The sequence below is a fragment of the Phaethon lepturus genome, unplaced genomic scaffold, assembly GCF_000687285.1.
Source record: "Phaethon lepturus isolate BGI_N335 unplaced genomic scaffold, ASM68728v1 scaffold54427, whole genome shotgun sequence".
In the NCBI taxonomy this organism is placed as follows: domain Eukaryota; kingdom Metazoa; phylum Chordata; class Aves; order Phaethontiformes; family Phaethontidae; genus Phaethon; species Phaethon lepturus.
The window spans coordinates 2,706-21,167 of NW_010555122.1; the positions used below are offsets into that span (position 1 = coordinate 2,706).

At 37.1% G+C, this 18,462-nt stretch overlaps 1 protein-coding gene across 1 annotated transcript; it reads right to left on the reverse strand.

Annotated features, from left to right (window-relative positions):
- Positions 1 to 855: 855 nt before the first annotated feature.
- TDRD7 (tudor domain containing 7) lies at positions 856 to 16,145 on the reverse strand (the record flags this gene model as incomplete). The annotated part of the gene is made up of 11 exons (XM_010292044.1): positions 856 to 1,076; positions 3,330 to 3,490; positions 3,786 to 4,276; positions 5,769 to 5,879; positions 6,221 to 6,355; positions 6,506 to 6,589; positions 8,284 to 8,418; positions 8,564 to 8,766; positions 9,628 to 9,739; positions 11,338 to 11,524; positions 15,565 to 16,145. Coding segments are annotated over 11 exons (2,421 nt in total), but the record flags the coding sequence as incomplete, so codon positions are not given.
- Positions 16,146 to 18,462: the final 2,317 nt, after the last annotated feature.

Here is an 18,462-nt window from a genome sequence, read left to right on the forward strand (position 1 = left end):
ATTCAAATCTAGGCAGCAGACTATGAAATATAATGATGTCTACACCTCCTCTCTAAGGCCAAAAATAAAGTAGGCTCTAAAGTAGGTCAAAAAAACCTGTGTTCAGAGGACTTTAAGCACCGATCCTCATGCTTATAGGACATTGCTTGCTGTCTCCAGGGAGAAAATTTTTCAGAAGCGTACATGAAAATGAGTTACCAAAAAAGAGGGAAAAGAATGCCTTGAGTTTAGGAACCAGTCATGGGGGTGGCGTGAGGAGGGGAGCAGAGAGTTCAGAAAAGTGGCATCATTGCTAAGGAACAGCAAGCAGACTAGTAAGCACACAGAGGTGCATACCCTTCTGTGAAAGTTAGGCCCCACGCATTTTCAACTATTCAACTCTTATGAAGTTAGGGAAGGGGGAAAAACCCATCAATAACGCATGTCTCTGATGGTAAATTCAGAAATATTGCAGACGGCTTCCATGTTTCCCAAGTAGTAAAAATGCTAGTTAAAAAAAAAGGGAGGATTACCCAGTAATGGCTCTGAATAATAGCTAGGAGACAAAATGCCCCCCAAAATTAGGGAAATATCACAAGAACAAAAGTCAACATTGTTTTATTGATAAATAACTTTTTTAATATTTTCACCCAAACATTCTAGCATTACAGTGGTAAACAAAGTGCAAATTTTCAGAAAGTCAACTGAAGTCGACAGAACCCAAACTTGTTAAACAAACCCTTTTCACAGAACACAGATTTTTCAGTTTTATCACCTTGTTGTCTTCAAAGCCATGTAGTAGTTATATTTCTCTTCAAAGCTGGTTACTTGTTTTATTGCTAAAAAATCTGAGCTGCTACATTTCAGAAGTGCTGATTAATCATCTTTTGAAAATTCCACAAGACTTTGAGACACAAAATCATGAATCCATATATCAGTGTCTGGAAGAGATGTGTCCACTAGAAAAGTCACTATTTTTCGATCCCAGGAGTTAGTACTTTCGTTAACTGCCTGTATCTGTGCCACCAAGGGTTTCTTCTCTACAAGATTCCGAAACACTATTGATGCCTCTTCTGACCACTGCTGGCTTTTCACTCCTAGAACAAATGCAAAGCAAAACAGAAGGTCATTTATAGACTAGGCCAGTTAGAATGATTAAGTTTATAACAAAGTGGGGGGAGTTTAAGTACTTGAGAAAACAGATATTCAAGTGCTACCGAATGCGGCTTAACTCTAAAAAAGAAACACAAGCTCACTCATCTCCCATGCCAACAAGCTTAATTATTACAGAGACTAGGACATTAATTTTTTCTTGAAGTCTAAAGATATGGACAAGTTTGCAGAAGTGAAAGGCAAATGCACTAACACACTGAGTAATTCCAAGTACATCAGCTGCCATGCATGATCAAGGCATATTAGGAAACATGACAAAAAGGAAACTAAAGATCCTTTCAAAACAAACTATCTCTTTGTCTTCTTCCTGAAGTTGCTGAAATTATTTGTCATGTTGCTCTTGCTTTAGATGAAGTTTTCTTCATCTCAAAGCAGCATCAGCAACTAAAACAATCTGCCAAACCTTCAAGTCCCAAACTGTATCTGCAGAGAGCAGAAATGAAGAGAAATGCTGCCTAAATGCCTCACAACTGCTGCTAATTTTTTGACAGCAGCATCCCACAAAGTCAAGTCTGCTCAGGGATGTGATAGAACCCAAACAGGTTTTTGAATATGTCTGTAATCTACCAAGACAGAAGTGCCTCCTGCAGACTTGGAATTCAGTCTCCCCAGACCACTGCTGGTGTACAGCATCTAGACACAAGGGGCTCAAGTATTGTGCATGAATACCCAAACAACAACTTATGGATAAAAGCAGCAAAACAGCAAAGTGACAACACTTTGCTTTTACTATTAGCAGCAGCTTGCTGCTGATAGGAGAGGACACCACAGGAACACAGCTCCTTGCAGGTTACAGAAGGGATGAGAAGTCAACAGTTCATCAACAGTTAAGAAAGGGTAATTAATGCTAGGAAAGCCTTGTGGGGAAGCAAATGGGATTTTACAGGCAAACAGACCAAAGACTGAGGGGTAGCAGACATGAAAAAAGAGGAAAAGAAGTGGAAGAATAGCAAGACAATAGTTACCGGTCTTCCAGGCTCAGCTGGCCTGCTTTGACAATATGAAGCAGCTCAGAGGCCAACTTAACTAGCTACTTGGGATTCTGTGAAGCAGGAAAATTGGATGACTTGCAGGTTTGCTCAGCTGGGTCCTGTACTACCCCAGCAGACAGACACAGCTAGAAATCAGCTTCATTTCAGCACTGCACTCCTAGGACCCCAGCCTGTCGATAAGACATCCACCATCACGAGTTTAAAGCAACCCCCAAGGTCACACTGAGGCTATGCAGGAAAGCGGATCCACAGAAGGCAACCTAGGATCAGAGCACCAACTTTGTGGCCTGTCACTTCAGACAAGTATATTCTGTAACTGAAGTCTAGACTAGTGCTGACCAAACAGCATCAGAAAGCAGCAACTGAATAAGAAGAGACACATACATCTGAAAGCAATGCAGAAATGAAAGAAAAAATTGGAAAAGGAAAGAAAAGACAGCAAGGAGAGATGAAGTTTTATTTTTTTAATTCTATCAGATGTATACACACTCTCTGTGCCCCGTATTCTCAATTAAATTAATCCTACTTAAGTCTGTTGAAATCCTCCACCCCCCTTGTGGAGTTCTTTTGTTTGTTTGTTTGAGAACACCAATATATTTCAGGCAACTTTGGATTCCAAATATGCACTGGAAAACAGTAAATTACAGTAGGGGCAAGATAATATATGAAAAACTTCTTCAGAAACTCAGCATCTAGTTCCTAACTTTACGTACATTAGGATAATCAGAATTTAAGTTCTTATCAACAGATACATCATAACTTTCACACTTCAAAAAGGGTTATGTTTAAGTAACCAAAACCAATTTGATTTCCCTGTGTCCTTTTGCATATTAAACATTGCATACATTAAATGATAAATATTTATGGCAACAAAAAGCAGCTGATGGGAAAGTTTAAGCAATCTTCAGTTTTATACATGGTAACTAAAAGTGCTGCATTAAAATAAAGAAACAAATAATAGAACAGAACTATCACCACCTATGTCAAGAAGAAAAGCAGAGCTACTTTGATGACAAACATGCATGTATTAAGCACGTTTTTGCAAGCAAATAGATGCTTACTTCAGCAAAAAACAATTACATCACTAACCTTTGGCTTTGTCCCCTTTTACATTTCTGTTCATTTGGTATTCCCACTGCTGTAAAGACTTTTAACAAAAAAAAAATTTCAATGCTTACTACCTACCTGCAAGCTGAGCTGTTATAGCTTGGAAAGGTAGTTTTCTAAATGGATCCATGAGTGGCTGTACTTTCTCTATGCTGACAAACTCATGTTTACCATAGTCCAGCTCATATACTGACAAAAACCCATTTCTGAGAATTCCTTTTATTATGACCCTGTACCACCTAAAAAGGGAGAGAACAAGAATAGACAATTTGAATTTGCTTTCACACACTGTCAAGGCACCAGAAAAATAATACACAACCAAAAGATCTTAACCAACATGTCTCAAGCTTCCCAGATCTAGTATGATTTGAAGAGATTCCAACTACAATCTAGAAGCATGAAGAGACTGCAACCTCATTTACTCCCTTAATCTCTCAGGTATCATTGGACATCTGCCACCTTGTTAACAATGCAGACAATGCAGAGCTAGGCTTGCCTTCAAAGATTTTGTTTTTAATTTGAGTATCTACTTACTGATTTTCAATTTTAGCTGCATACAGCTTGTTTTTTTCAACGTTCACAAGTTTCTCTTCTGCCCTGCTGTAGTACAAGATCATTTCTTCCATTAAGGCTTCCAGATTATGTAGCTCTTTCCAAGGTTGGACAATAAAATGACCTGGATGGCAGGCCACTGAGACATAGACATCCATGAGCTCACCAGTCTTTGACAAGGGTAGAGGGGGAGGCATATCAATGGTAGACATTGCACTGCTGGGTTCTCTGGCTGTATCAGAGGAACTCTTCTCTAGCCTTCCACTAGTTAACCGTAGGGATGAAACAGCACCACTTGTCTCTTTTGCGGAGCTAGTGCCACTGGGTGTAACACTCAAGAAAACATCTTTCTGATGCTTCCACAAGTCTGCATTTTTGATCTGCCGATTGACACTATGATCCACGTCTGGGAAATTCTCTGGAGCAAACAAGTAAATGTGTGCAATTCCCTTTGAACCATCCTGTTTAACCACCTTGGAAAACAAAATACGGTTTAACTTCCAGTTAATAACTATTAAATGCATATCTGACTTCGTACAGAACAGTAAAGCCTTTAACAGAAAAAGCAGCAACAGTTCATTGCATTCTACATGCACATAGAATTCTGTAAGTATTTTCAAGGTTCTCTCCAATATATTAATGAAGTTGTTGGATAGTAAGCTACCTACAGCAGCTAAGAAGAGCATTTCCACTAATGCAGCTATCCCACTAATGTAAAGCAAATATAAAGCTTGAATTGAGCTTTGTTCTGCCCAACAGGTATATGTAAAATTCTAGTTTTCAGGAGAACAGTAGTCAGTGTCCAAACAGATCTAAACAACTAAGTAATGCTATTAAACATTAACACTTAATCCTTCAAAATTCTCTTCATGGGAGAATCTCATTATGGGAGATGAAGCCTAGTAAACTAAGGATGGGAAAAAAATAAAGATTAAAAAAGCCTCCAGGTTTGTGTCATGCATAAATTTAAAGCACCAACATAAAATATTTTCTTATTTAACATCAGATATGTGAGCATTACTGATAGTAAAGCACTGAAATTTTAATTTGACAAAGTGTACAACATTTCTTTACAGATTCTTCTGTTCGTTTTCCTAGCCAGGAATAAAAACTTTCCACAATTGAACTATACATCTGTCATCTATTATTTAATCAAGCAAAAATTAGTACCAAACTCAAACTATCTTGGAAGAGGCTGTTTCGAAAAGCCAGATGCAACAGTCATAAGTCCCACACTAGAGGAGCTATGTTTTAACTATAAGGTCTCCAGTGTTAAAGCAAGCAAAAAGGTAAAGGAAAGCTACAAAGCACTTTCTCAAAGTGCTGTAACAGTATCTAGAATCAGATTTTTAAGAGGAAATTAGCTTTGTTTAGTCTGCGGCTAGTAATAGACTTCTTTAGAAGTGTGTTTTCAATTAATTAAACTGGATAGGAACATTGCAAGTAGAAATAATTTTATCTCAAAGATAACAGAAATTCTAAGTACAAAACAGTTTCTACTACATCCACTTGATTAGAAAAAGCAAACAAAAAATAAAGCTGCTTTCCAAGGCCAGAAGGAGAAAAAGCTATACCCACAAAAGGCACAAAAATAACTTAAGATTAACTTAACAGTTGTATCTTTTTATGTGGTGAAACATTAACAACTGTATTTCTTTCTTATCAGTTAGTAAAATAACTCTAGCTACATATTCGGATGGGCATAGCAAAATGTGAAAGGCAATCAGTTGCTAAATTCTTGAGGAGGAAAGAGAAGCTTCTACCAGGCTTACGCAAGTAAGTTTTATGCCAAATGTCATAAAAAAAGGACTTAGTATAGAATTTATGTCCAAGAGCTCGCTACAAGCTTTTAAATTTCTATAACAAAAATAATTTGATGAGTGGTTAAGCTTCTAGAGTTGTTCTTTCAATGCTCTTTCCACACACCTGTGGATTTCAAGTCACATAAGCATATTGGTTATTTACCTTCATGCTAAATTCAGGACAATTCATTACAGTGTCTCTCAGCCACAGCACAGCATCTGGAGTCCACATGCCAGTGTTAGGAGGCAGATCTGCTAGGCAGCATTTTATAGCCTAAGAAAAGAATTAAGTATACAAAGTATAATTTAGTAACATGGAATTTAGTCCGTAAGTTCCTATTCACAGAAATTTCATTAATGCTGACAGATTCAATCTTTGACAAACAGAAAGAGACAGAGGAACATGCAAAACCATTACCATTACACATGCACAACATGCTGTCAATAGATGAGACTACCTTTTGATTTATTTCAGGCAAAGATGCACAGTGAAATAGACTCCAATATTGAATGCTATTAAACAAAACAAAATTTCATTACACAAACCTTCAGGTAACAGCACAACAAACACCGCCAAGAGATCTAGCATAGGTTAGCTTTAACATATTTGTATACCTGAGGAGGTATTGCAATTACTTCTCTCAGGAATTGTGGTGGGATTTCTCTAAGCTCTGATACTTTTACAGTTGCAACTGTTCCAGTATCCATGAACTGCACATCAAGTGCCCGTCTAGTGTGAATAATTCTTATCTGAAAGAAGAAAGGAAGCATTGTTTTGAGGTTAAAAACACAACAGTGACACATACACTGTAACAAGTTTCACAGAAACTAAGGATTCATATTTATCTGAACAAAAAGACAAGACATTTCTCTGTAGCTTGTTCTTTGAATACTTCTTACCTCTACACGTGCCCATTTTCCTTTGGAAGGAAACAAGCAGATTTTGCCACAGAAAGGTAATGATACATTAAACTCAGATGTCTGCTGCAAATATAAAAACAGAAGTTAAAAAGCATGGAGATATTGCTATCTGCCACTCAACTAACCATTTCAAAAGCCACACATAGAATAAAGAGTTCTGAGAAGCAAAAACTCTATTTCAAATATGAAGTCGCTTTCCAGCCTCAGAAGCATTTCTTATCGTTTTAAGCTTCCCCCATCAGTAAAGCTTTAATTCCAAGCTGTGTATCTTACAGATATATGAGAGAATATAAAGTGCTGGGGAAAAAACCCACATTTGGAAACACAGAATATGAAATCACTGACCATCATTTTAATGTTCTGAAAAGTTTAGAACTGTGACAGACAACTGAAGAAGCTCCTAGGTTATATTCTAGAACACATAATTTGTTGAGATATTTAACAAACCAAATTTACTACAGACTCAAACGAAAAATCTCATGGGGGTGATATTCACCGTAATGATCCAATATCATACACTATAAAAAAACCCCACTATGCTATAAAAAGCATGAAGAAAGTCCATTTGAAGACCCATTAACACTGTAGTTTGTTTAAATTCTCAGGCAAAATAAAAACCCTCAAGATAAGCTGCAAAGTCAATATTGCTTCTTTTACCTCCATATACAGATTAATATTAAAAGATTCTGAATGTCAAAGTCTCTCTTTGATAGGAACAAGAACCTAATATATGCTCTGTCCAGAAAATCTGAACTTTTGAAATACATGTCTGGCTGCCTGCCTTTGTGTTGCTAAACCTTTCAGGGTTCTATATGCTTTCCTTCAGTGTTTAGCTTGCTTGAAACTGAATCTTGATCACTGAGACATGTTCAATATAAAGTATTTCCAGACAGTGTGTTTTCCACAGGTCTAATGCTCAGCTTCTACACCTAAAACCACTTTGACAGAGTAGTTTCACAAGCAGCAGTTCTAACAGGACCTTTAAGGATCTGCATTTCATGGTTTGGTTCTCTAAGGCTCAGCTGAATGTTGAACAAATTCGACTCTTAAGATTTCTTCTCTTTTGTATAGATCCTCTTGACTCTAGTAAAGGGTTGTTGCATGTGTCTGTAAATGGCTGGTGGAATGTCACACATCTCTGACACATGCCTATTTTAAAGCAACTTAAGACTTTTGAAAACACCTCCTATAGAGCAGTTCTAGTTGAAATTAGCCACAACATTCAAAAGCCAAGGGTATAAGGACAAGATATGCAGCAGATCAGATCAAAGCTATCGAATCTCCAAGGAAGACAGGCTAAAAAGAACACACCTTGGTTACGCTGCTTTTATTGTCACTTTGCATATGTGCTGTGGGACAGGCTCTTTACGCACCTCAACTCTATCATGTAAGTAAAACTTTAAAAAAAAAAAAAGCAGTATCTCCACAGGCTTTATACCATCTGATGCAGTTTCTATTGGAAGCTTCCCATTATAAGCTGTGCTGTTACTGTTCTAACTATTCAAGGAAAGTTGTAAGTAGTTGCTGAAGCCTTAGAGGCAGCTTGTGAACAAGAAGCATCAAAAGACACTTTTCACACTGAAGAATGTACCCCAAGAAATTAGGAAGAGAATTCATAGCCTTTTTGAATAATCTATGGCTACCTCAGAAACTTCAACTTATGTGCAAGGAAATGATTGGTACACTCTGAAGAAAGGCTTCACCACTTCTATCACCATAGAACTTACTTTGTAATGGTCTCTCACCATAGAACCTACCTTGTAATGGAAGTAGTCTTCTAGTTTCTGCAAGATTTCAGAAAGTCTAGACAAGCCTTTAGATGGCACTTGGCAATACAGGCTTCCATCAGAGAAAACGCTGGTTACTCTGACATTTGTATATAGTGCATCCACCTGCAATGGTAAGATTTTGACAAAAAAAGGGGGAAAAGAACATACACATAAACTTAGCAAATTTCTGGGTACTGTTTTTTGTCTATCCAAGGCCTTAGTGGTCAATGATTTTTAATGAATTAAGAAGGAAACAGGAAGATGGTACCTGTAGGTGCAATTCAAGGGACTTGTCATACAACGCCTTCAGACAAGTAGCATTGATGTTGATATCGTCTTCTCCGGAAGTGTCATAGAGAACAAGAAGAGGAATATCACTCTTTTCCAGTATTTCCACAGCAAATATCTTGGAGCATGTCTGCGATTCCACCGTCTTAACTAGGACAGGATCATCACAGAAGACTTCCAGTCCTGTAAGACACACCATACTTTTTATGTGTCGCTGTATTCAAAGGGAGAAATAATAATCAGATCTGTGTTCACAACAGGAATCTTTCCAAGAATCAGGATGTAGCCAGCAAGTTCTACTGCACCGCTACTTGCATTCTGCTTAATTTCCACCTTTTTAACACAGAAAGCCATATGGGGACGTGGGGGAAAGAAAAAGATCCTCTTCAGAAACAGTCAAGGCAAATGTGTAAACAAAAAGGAATGCATCCAAGTATTAAAAAACCAACCAAACAAAGGCTCATTCATGGCATTTTTATATATTTAAAATAAAATATTTTTGAAAAGTTATAAATGCCTAACTGTGTCAGGAAGCTAAGTAATTTCCAGCACAGTCTAGGAGGTCTGCAAGTATGCAAGTACTGAAAGGGGAAGGATCACTTTAAAATAACAATACAGGATCATGTTTAGGAATATTGCCTGACTGGCCACAACAGATGTGCCTCATTTGTGGAAAAAGGAGTTGTGCTAGTACATTGCTTCACACAACAGCAAATATTTCCTTGTATTTCTTTAGGCTTGCAAATATTAAAGGGACAAAGACATCCAAGCTAAGTGTAGCAACAACTAAGCTCCACTACAGAGATACTGGGCATCAAGGTCTTCTAATATCAAGGTTTCTTTATAAAGCTCTCCTTCATATCCTTCCTTTCTTCCTTCTTCTTCTTTCCATGCCTACCTATGTCTGCTTAGACTGGCTGTCTTGGACAAAATCTAACATACATAGAATTATTACAAACAAGGATCAAAACCCCCAGACTTAGATGCTTCAACCCATAAATCATGCAACAGCAAGCTGTATAGTCAACACTGGCTTTCTCTTACCTGCCAGTTTACATTTTGCAGCTTGAAATGGAAGCAAATTGAACTGTTTCTGTAGTTTGTGCACACTGTTGCTTTCAACAAACTCACTGAAGCCATGATCAACATAGCATACCTGATAATGGAAAAGGGAATAAAAGTGTAAGATCCTGAATATAATTGTAAATATGTTTTCCTGAGTCTAGGGAAAACATACTGTTACCACCTTCCCCGTGAAGCCAGACAAATCACTTTTCACTAATTTAGTAGTATATAATGCCATTAGTCTCTGTTTATTTCACTACTTGAATGTTCAGAGTTTTCAGGGAAAGCCTTCTTCTCAAGATCTCTGTAAAACCATCCTCTGCAACTGTTCCACAGAATCTCAGCTCTTAATAGGAACAGTGCTGGAAGGACTCAGCACATATTACCTCAAACCACATGAAGAAAGGTAATAAAGCAGCAATTTTTATTTGTAAAGTTTTGAAAGTGTTAAGAAGTCAAATACCACTTCAGTGCCATTCTATGTTTTGCCTTTTGTTTTTACAACATTAAGAGAATAATTTTGATTTATGGTTATAGAAACTTTCATACAAATGACCACAGTCAATGCAGGAAACCAGTGGGGAAACTGCTGATTGGTAGCAAATAATTGGAGCAAAAGTGAGAGAAAGAAGGCTTTGACACGGATTTTCACAACTGTTTTCTAAACTCTATCACGCAAAATGTTTGCATACCAAATATTGAAAAGGGAGTCTGAACACTGTGTCAGAAGATAATCAGCAAATGCCGCAATACAGCAGTAGCCTTCTTTTGGCTGTTAACTCTAGCTAGACAGAAATTAGAGGCAAGCTTGCTATCAATGTCCTTGCCACTTCTCTAAGCGAAACAATCTTTTACAAAACTGAGTTTTGACAACCCCCTCCAAGTTCCAGCTGAAGCATATGACACTAACTTTCAGAAAAACCTCAATTCTAATACATGTGCTATTTAAATATTTATGAAACGGATCAACTTTAGAAGTACGTTAAGCAGATCTGGGTAAAAAGTCACCTAACCAGGGAAAGAAACAAAAAATAAGAAGGAATCATTCATGTTTGACTAGGCAAGAAATAATTTGAAGTTTGAAACTTTTTTTACAGTCCTATCATATGTTCTAGTTTCATTTCAGATGGCAAGAAGAGTCTGTTTTGCCCAGGAATAGTTCAATAGAGGAGTTAAATAATCTCAAAAGACTTTAACTAAAATGTACACTACATATAACTCCCAGAATACCAGACCTGCCTGGAAGGGAACACAAGTTATACCCTTCTCATTGTCTTGCTATTTAGTGCATGTAATAGATGCTTCAGCACAAGACTTCAAACAAGACCTATCAACAAGTGAATTTTGTTCTTCCCTGTCCCGCTCCAAACAGTGCTACAACACCCATTCCTCCCAAGACTATCAAGGTATGTTTTCAGTACAAAAGTGCTATACGGCCCAGTCCCACATAAAACCCAAAATAAAACCCCCAAACTCAAACTATTTATGGAAAAAAACCCTGAAAGACCATTTCATTTTGGCAATCACATGACTTCAAAAAAGTCTTAACTTCTTGTATAACTGAAAATAGTACTTCAGGGCAAGAAAGGAAAGAATGCTAGTGCAGCATATTTAGGCATTGACTGTGTATCTCAAAAACAAAGATTGTTTCAAGTCTTTCTCCAAGTGTCAAAAGAAGTAATTTCTTGCCTTTATTCTGTTGTCTTCTAAAGAAATTATCCGAGCACGCAGCCAGGCATCTTCTTCAGCATGTACTGCAACAAGTTGCCCAATGCTCAGAGATTGAGCCAGTGATACTGTACTATTCTGACTATAGTATGCTTTCATGTCATCTTCCATTTGCTCCTGGGCGGAAGAATAATCTTTGCCCACATACCTACAGTATTTTACAAAAAAAAAAAAAAAAAAAAAATCCAACAGAAGAGTTAGGATGCAGCTTCAAAAATCTGAATAAAAACCTAAGAACATTTATATGAATATATGAACATGAGTAAATTATGGATATATACATTTTCTAAGCACATCAGTATCCAAACTCTTTGTCCATTAACAGAGCTATAGAAAATAGCATGAAATTTAGTACTTTCGTTGACAGCTAAACGTGGTCCAGCAGTGTATAATCTAGATTTTTAGTAAGAGTTCTTACTTGGTTATTACAATCATGTAGAGGAACCTGACTGTAAGAGTAGAGTAGTATCTGGGACCAAGTATAAAAGACAACTAATACGTCATCTCTGAAGTTACTCTGTCATAAACAAACACCAGCTTAATCAGGTTTTCACTAAGGTTGATCAAAAACAAGGCATCTAAAATAACTTTACAAATCAGCTGTCAAACCATGTGCTGTTTACTCTTGGCCTTCAGAACAATCCTGATATTACTCTGCTGACCTAATGGTTCATACTGAAGCAGTTTGTACTGCATAAATCTTCTTTAATATAAAGTATATAAACTTACTGCAAACTCCAAATGGGAAGTTCTGAATGCTTCAGAAACAAGCCAGATTGGAGCAGACAAAAGGAAAACTTGTTCCCAAATTTGTATTAGTAGCTACTGTTTAAACTTGTTCATAGAATGATTAATACTGTTCATTTCTACCACACAGTTTAGATTATCATCCTATAAAAAGCTAGGTTTATTCCGAAGGTCTGCTATATGCCCAGGATTAGTGCAGATACTGTACTCCAACACACTATGCTAACTTTGTTATAAATATTAAGTTAAACCTGATCACATTCTAGGGAACCCTCATTTTCCTAAAGATAGCCTGCTACTTCACCATCCAATTACATACTACTTTTCAGAATGGCAGCCCTTTTGTTTCTGTGTAAGCATTCATCTACTTTATAATGGACTTGAAGCAGGGTGACAGTCACATTTTGTGCTACTTATAAGTTTATTTCTTGACATTTGTTTTATAAAGATACTTAACAGACAGTAGGACTATCTTAACAAAAAGTAGAGGATCTTTCAGAATTTCCTGGCTCACTATTTTCTGGTAATAGGTGAGCATCATACTGAAGAAGTCTTTGGTTGCTCAAAGCCAACTGAAAAATATTTTTCAGATTCTTCAGAAAAGAATCTTGGAAAGCAACCTCAGAAAGGTGTGTTAGATACTAATTTGTCAGAGATTAGTGACATAGATGTGCTATGTCTCTAATGAATACATGTGAATACACTGCAAGTGTGTATTCAGCATGATTCTTAGTCTCCACTGGAACCAATTCACATGTCAAGTAAAGCTTGCTGCTTCATTGTGAAAAGAACAGAGGGTATGCTTCCACAGTGAAATAAACTATAAAATTTTGCCCATTCAAAAAGATAGAACAAGAGGAAAAAAGTATCCAAGCTGTAGCACAGAAACCCAAGGCAGTTTAGAATAAAAGGTGACAGTTAATTATTATTTCTTGTGAGAATTCAAATGTAGCACCTAGCATATCATCTGTGCCTTCAATCACACTGTTGTAGATGTATAGCAAGTATCTAGGAGTGTTTCCATCACCTCACTTTCATTCTGACTACATCAGAATTCTTACAGAATTGTGCCACGTCTTAAAATTGAAATAGCACCAAACCTTCCAGCTTTGTCTTAATTAGTACTGCAGTAGAAAGGTTTCAGCCAAACAACACTTAGCCACATACTAAAGAAGTAAAGAGATATTGCTCCATCCCCAGGACAGAGAGAGGAATCTTGATTTTATTGATCCTGCAAAAGTCAACATCAACCAATAGCTGCTACACAGTTCTTGAGTAGATCAGGAGAAAGCGACTGCTAGTACATGCATGGGAAAGGTGAGTTCATGCAGTGCCCTTCCTGTATGCCTACATGAACGTTTTCTTGTCATAGCAAAAAGCTATTCCCTTCAGGGCTAGTTTCATCTTGAAGATAAATGACCTTGCCCATGAAGTACATAGACAACCCTAAGTAGTCATTTCTGTATCTAGGACCAAGAAACCACTAATCACTAGCATGCACCTACAAAGAGCTCACAAATTCATAAACTTTAATACTGTCCAAGAACCATGGTCCAAAATTTGGGAACTGTTGCTTCAGAGAAATTTAACATAATCATCCTCAGCTCATCAGTGTCATATGGTAGTTTAATCCATGGAACTGGAAGCCTCCCCCAAATAATTAGTTGAAATATCGTTAAAATAACAGATTAGAAAGCTAAGATTTGTTACTCCACATATACAGCAATTTATTGATGCCGACAAAATTAAAAGGTGTACAGCAAGATGGAAAAAGTTTTGCAGTTACATCCTACTGGCATAGCAAGCTGGAAGAGACAGATAATTTGCTTCTGCTCTTCCCAATACAAAACATGCAATATGCATTGTGTCTAACTGTTTCAGTACCTCTATCAGCAGATGATTACATGTTTTAAATTGGCTGTCTTTCCTGGCACTATTCATCTTCATCATCTTTCGTGTCAAACTAAATTCAAACAGAGCTCTCACACGAACAACCTAAAGCATAAAGCCTCTTTTCTTTGATACACTTCTTCCTCCTGTGATTTCTTGTTTTAAGCTTAGGCTCTCTCACAAATTCCAGCTGTCTTGTTTGCTAAAATGATTGAGTCGTCCAGCCAGACATAGTAAAAATGTTAATGATGGATGAAGAATCTTGCCTTAAATTATGCTTTCTGGTAAGATCAGTATACAAAATAAATGTATAAGCAATGTACAAAAGAGGCTTCTCTGAGAAAAAGCACAAAATAGGAACGGTGCTAGCAGCTAAAACAAAGACGGTAACATTCTCAAATGAGAATTTCTCTCATAATCCCCAAGTATAGGGATTTTTGCTACAGATTACCAGCCATTAAGATTCCATGACTTCAGGGAACTTACATGGTGGACTGACACATAAAGGAAGTTCAAGGTTGAATATTCCAATACTTTACTGATAGCCAGAGAGAAAAAGAGTATCTAGATTTCAACCTTAAGGCTAGTGTATTGAATATTGCCAACCAGCAATGAGGAACAGAGTATTAGTTTCATAATGAAAGGCTCTGCAAGTAAACTCACTCCTACTTATTTCAACCCTAATCAGGACCTCTGAGAATGACTGAAACTATCCAATGAAACATGAAACTGCAGGAACTAGTGGGAAAAGACAGAAAGCTGTCAAAATAGTATATTACCACACAGTTGCTCAATTCATCCTTTGAAGTGACATATAAAACTTTTCAAGATTAGGCTTGATTTGAAATAATTGTCAAAATTAAATATCCTCCAGAAAAATTGTTTGGGTTTTTTGTTTGTTTGTTTTAAGGTTTAAAGAACTGCTAGGGTTTGTGTGTTTTATCCCAGCAATGAAATACAGAAAGCTTATCATGGTACTTCCTGAAACAATACAATAACATATACTTAAGATAGCCACTACAATCCACTTCTTACACTGTCCTCTAAGGCTGGGCTTAGAGGACCAAAACGACCAAACGAAGAAGCACCAGTAGTTTATTGTTGGATGGAAGCTCATCCGCAAACAAAATGAAAAATGCAGTGTAATCTGGACACACTCAAGCCACACCTAGTTAGTAGTAAGTCAGTTATAGAAGTAAATAATATTTTAATAAGTACTGTGGAAATATCTGAATACTACTATGTGTTATAGTAGGGTTATTTTAAAAAGTCTTCCAATGGCAAGTCAAATCTGCTTTGATTCCCAGACAAGCTAATGATAGAATTGACCAGGTCAGAAAAGCTTTTTCTTCTTAAAAAAAAATTCCATTTTTTCCTGACAAAGTTTCAGAAAATTCCCATATAAGGACACAAACAAAAGGAGTCTTAAGTTTCATTATCAAAGTCCTGCAACCTCTTGTTCATCTGTTCTCTTATGGCAGACCTGCATAATATGAATATGCGGATTTATAAATAAAGCAAAAAAAGATAGACTCTGAAGTAAAAACTTGCCTAATTAGGACCTCGTTAGTGTTTTTCAGTTCTAACACCATGACAGACACAGATCCTTCTGATGGAATAATTAGAGGAGGAACAGTTACATTCTCTGGATACTGGTCCTTGGATTCTTCATACTGTTGTTCAGCTGTGGCCTTCACCCCATCATGCCTCTGGACTTTCTCAGCAACATTCAGATTTTCATCAATGCCTCCTTGGGGTTTAGCATAGAGGATGGCTTTTCTGGGGACTTCAGATACATAGTCCACTACACATACATCTGAAAGCAACTCTAGATTATTTAGAATGTCTTCTGGAAATTTTACTTGGTAAGTGTCTTGGTACAATTTTGGAAGCGCATTAGCCCAAAGACCACTGGAATACTTCAGCAAGATGTTAACAACTTTCTGCTTGAAGTCACTACTAAGTGATGCAGGCATGGTCTCCATATTTGGTTTTAACAGAGGGTCTACTTTTGAAGAAGTAACATTCTGAGATGCCTTTTCTTGCTCTATATTACTTTTTGCTATTGGTGGTACCTTCTTAGCAGGATAAAGCAGCCCATCCATCTGATCACCTCTGTGTACTTTCTCCACCTTGGAAAACAAAAAGTAGAGTCAATAATCAGTTGCATCTCTAAGTCTAAATCATTTTGCAAATACAATTTTATAACATGCATTTTATGCAGACTTTGAAGTGTACATCCAGAGGAATTAAGCTTGAGGCAATTACTACAGGGTAGTATTTCTTGTAATGCTTCTTCCTCCATTTTGAAGGATACCAAACACATGACTACATCAGTACAGAGCAAATACCTAACCTATGCAATACAACTCGGACTTGCTTCCAAAGAAGTATAGTCTCTCTTTTCTCCTATGAGGACCAGAAGATGATGAAACACTCCAAAAACTTAGGTCTTTTGCACAGTAACCCCCTGATCTTCCGCACAGGTAAGCATATCCTAAGTTTACTGAGAGAAAGGGGATTTGATTGTATACTTCAGAAACAAGAGAACACCTGTTAGGCAGTGTTGTAAAGACTATCTACTGTCATTCTCAGGGAATTATTTTTTTACTTTAAAAAAGTTCTGAAATTAAGGAAGAAATTTCTGGATCATAATAAATTTAATGATAAATTTGATTAGGCCTTTTTAAACCATGCCCACAGCCTCTCTCCAGACCCAGATGTTTTGCCAGCCCATATGTCTCTACCCTTTGCCAAGTTCAATAATAAGCATCTCACATGGTCTGAAACCACAACCTTTAAAGCACCATTTGAGAACTATAGAAACAAATTCACAATAAATTTCCTCTTCCTAAAGCTATGCAATTTCAACCTAGATCAGCCTAACCATAGCTTAGCAGGAATATATATGTAGAATTGAGAAAACAAAAGCTCACTGTTTTCACATTGGTCCCAAAGCAAGAACAACTCTTGCAATAAAGAAAGTTATTAAAGTTTACATAGCTCCACCTTGACATTTCTTCCTCACAGGAAACAACTCTCATCAGTTTCTTGGGCCCACATCACATCAAAGTCCTTTTCGGAGGCACATCAATGAATAAAACATTGCGTAGTTTTATTACTTGCTGCTACTCAGAGATAGCATTTACTTGTATGATATTGATGTCCATACCCATCTTATAAACCTTTTAAGAACTTTATAAACCTTGTTGAAGTAATTCTTTGCTGTTCTGTCTTAGCAATATACAACAGAAGCATAACGAAGACGACTTTAGGTATTATCTTACCTAACAAGAATAATACATGTCACTCATTATCAAGATAACATTATCAAGACAAGAACATTTAGTTACAATACATTGAAAAAACAGGGGAAAAATGGCTGTTACTGTGTCAAGACTCCTGTATTTTCTCCTACGTGCACCTCTTTATACTCAGCCCAAATTGCCACATGATGATATGAGTTGACAGAGTCAGCAAAACCACCTAAGGGTTACTACACAAGTGCATTTCCATACACTTGCTGTGCACTACATTGTCTAGACTGGTGCAAAAGCAAGCTGTCAAAGAGTTCCTGGGAATAGGTCTTGGTCAACTTCTACAAACACTAGCATGTGTGCTATCTAAAACTGACACAAATAGTTTTCATAGATATAAGAAGATATTAACCACATTAGAGAATTCTCATGCAATTCATGGTGGCATGCCTGAATCCTTCTGTATCAGTGAAAATCAAAGTAAGTATTTTCTGCAAAAATAAGACATGCGAATACAGACAAACCCATCTAATAACGCTCAGCTCCCTGAATTCATGCTAATGAGTCTACTTTAAGACTTGAATCTTTCCAAGTAGGCTCACTAAACCAAGGAGACATTCGCTCTTACTTGGGGGGAGGGGAGATGTAGTGTCCTACAGACATACATTTACTAAAGAATACGTATCTACTATAGGATAAAATATAAACAAATTATATAAAGGACTTCAATGTACCAGTGGTACATTCACTAAGTTCTTAAGCATCTCTGCTAGCCCACTTTATAGAAGACATGACAAACCATACCTGGTCATGCAACCTAGAAGGACCAGAGATGTCTTCAAGGATTCATAACAGGAAGACCTACATTTATACCCCCGGGGGTATAATGCTCTTGAACCACAGGCAAAGAAAGGATCTTGGTTAAAAAAACAAACAAAAACTTATCAAAGTCTTGCAAGGGTAATGTTCCATCTACACTCCACCTTCAAAATACAGTCAAGAGACCGAAGTATACCAAGTGGCCCAGCGAAAAAATCAGAGCACACTACGTTGGCAGGTAAAGACATCCTAGATACAGAGGAATTGATCAGGATGTCCAAAGTGTCCAGGCACGAGATTGAGGAATTTGTTTAAATGACCAGCCAAGGAAACTTTTAGCTTCAGAAAATATTTGGCATTTATGAGGACAACA